At 40.9% G+C, this 1,177-nt stretch overlaps 1 protein-coding gene across 1 annotated transcript; it reads right to left on the bottom strand.

The window, feature by feature from the left end:
* Positions 1-465: 465 nt before the first annotated feature.
* Positions 466-966, bottom strand: LOC111905079 (uncharacterized). The gene has a single exon (XM_023900761.1). It carries the CDS (start codon positions 964-966, stop codon positions 466-468), a length of 501 nt encoding a protein of 166 aa, XP_023756529.1.
* Positions 967-1,177: the final 211 nt, after the last annotated feature.

Genomic DNA, 1,177 nt, shown 5'->3' with positions numbered 1-1,177 from the left:
ACAGCCCGACTGTAGTCATCTACTAAAGTAAGAAAATAATTTGCATTCGTGTATGAAGGTATTCTGTAACCTCCCCAAATGTCACAATGAACTAGCTCAAAAATATGATTGGTTTTATTACGACTAATAGGAAAAGGTGTTCTGACTAATTTAGCCTTAGCACAAGAATCACAAACCTTTTCACTCAAACTAACTGAATTGTTCTTAAGAAAATCAATTCTTGCAATCTTTTCTTTTGAGGCATGGCCTAACCTTCTGTGCCAAGTGTCCGTCATGGTTGTCATGGCTCTTCTGTCTTGAGTCATCATGGTTTTGGGTTTGTCTGTTGTTTTCTTACCAGGCCACCAATCCGGGTATCCCACCAATCTGAAACAACCATCTCGCTTGTCACCACTCTTGTTGCAGAAGGTACAATACTCGTCCCTTTTTATCTTTCACTTCCTTGTTCGCCCATTTGGGATTCATTTATTTATTCATCGGTTTAGGGTCACCTCCCTTCTGAAAAGTCTTGAACGCAGCCGGTTCAGGTGGAGTTTTCTTGTCATCAGATAGAGCCCTCTGTCTTTCATCCTCGGCGACTAGGTGATACACCACCCCCATCGACGGGATGGGTTTTGTTGCCAGAATCTGTGTTTTAATTACCGAAAATTGTGAATCTAAACCCATTAGAAATTGATACAAACGCTCCTTTTCTTGGAATTCAACTAATTGTTTACCAATTTCACAGGAGCAATCTTTACAGGAACATTTTGGAAAAGGGAGAATTGAGGATATTTCATCCCACAGTGTACGTAATTTTGTGTAATAAACTGAAACAGAGTTACCATCTTGATGTGTAGCTGCAATCTTCTGTTTCAACTCATATGCTCTTGGCGAACTCTCTTTTCCAAAACGTTCATGAAGGTCGTTCCAGATTTGTGCAGCCGTGTTAGCATATTTCACACTATCGCGTATGCCCTTCTCCATTGCAGTGGTGAGCCAGCCCTTGATTATAGCGTCACATCGCATCCAAGGCATGTATTCTTTCGTTCCCTTTTATGGCTTCTGAATTGTACCATCAACGAATTCAAATTTATTTTTGGCAAACAGGAAATTCTCCATCTCCTGCCTCCAATCGGAATAGTTTGCGTCGGTAAGTACTTCATTGACATGAAGTTGTTTCGGTATGTCGGATGGA

The sequence above is a fragment of the Lactuca sativa genome, chromosome 9 (assembly GCF_002870075.4).
Source record: "Lactuca sativa cultivar Salinas chromosome 9, Lsat_Salinas_v11, whole genome shotgun sequence".
Classification (NCBI taxonomy): domain Eukaryota; kingdom Viridiplantae; phylum Streptophyta; class Magnoliopsida; order Asterales; family Asteraceae; genus Lactuca; species Lactuca sativa.
Note: the sequence above shows the minus strand (reverse complement) of the source record. Positions and strands in the feature narration are given on the sequence as shown.

What these genes read in the sequence shown, in the direction of transcription:
- LOC111905079 (XM_023900761.1), bottom strand. Translation starts at nt 966, where the DNA reads ATGGAGAAGGGCATACGCGATAGTGTGAAATATGCTAACACGGCTGCA.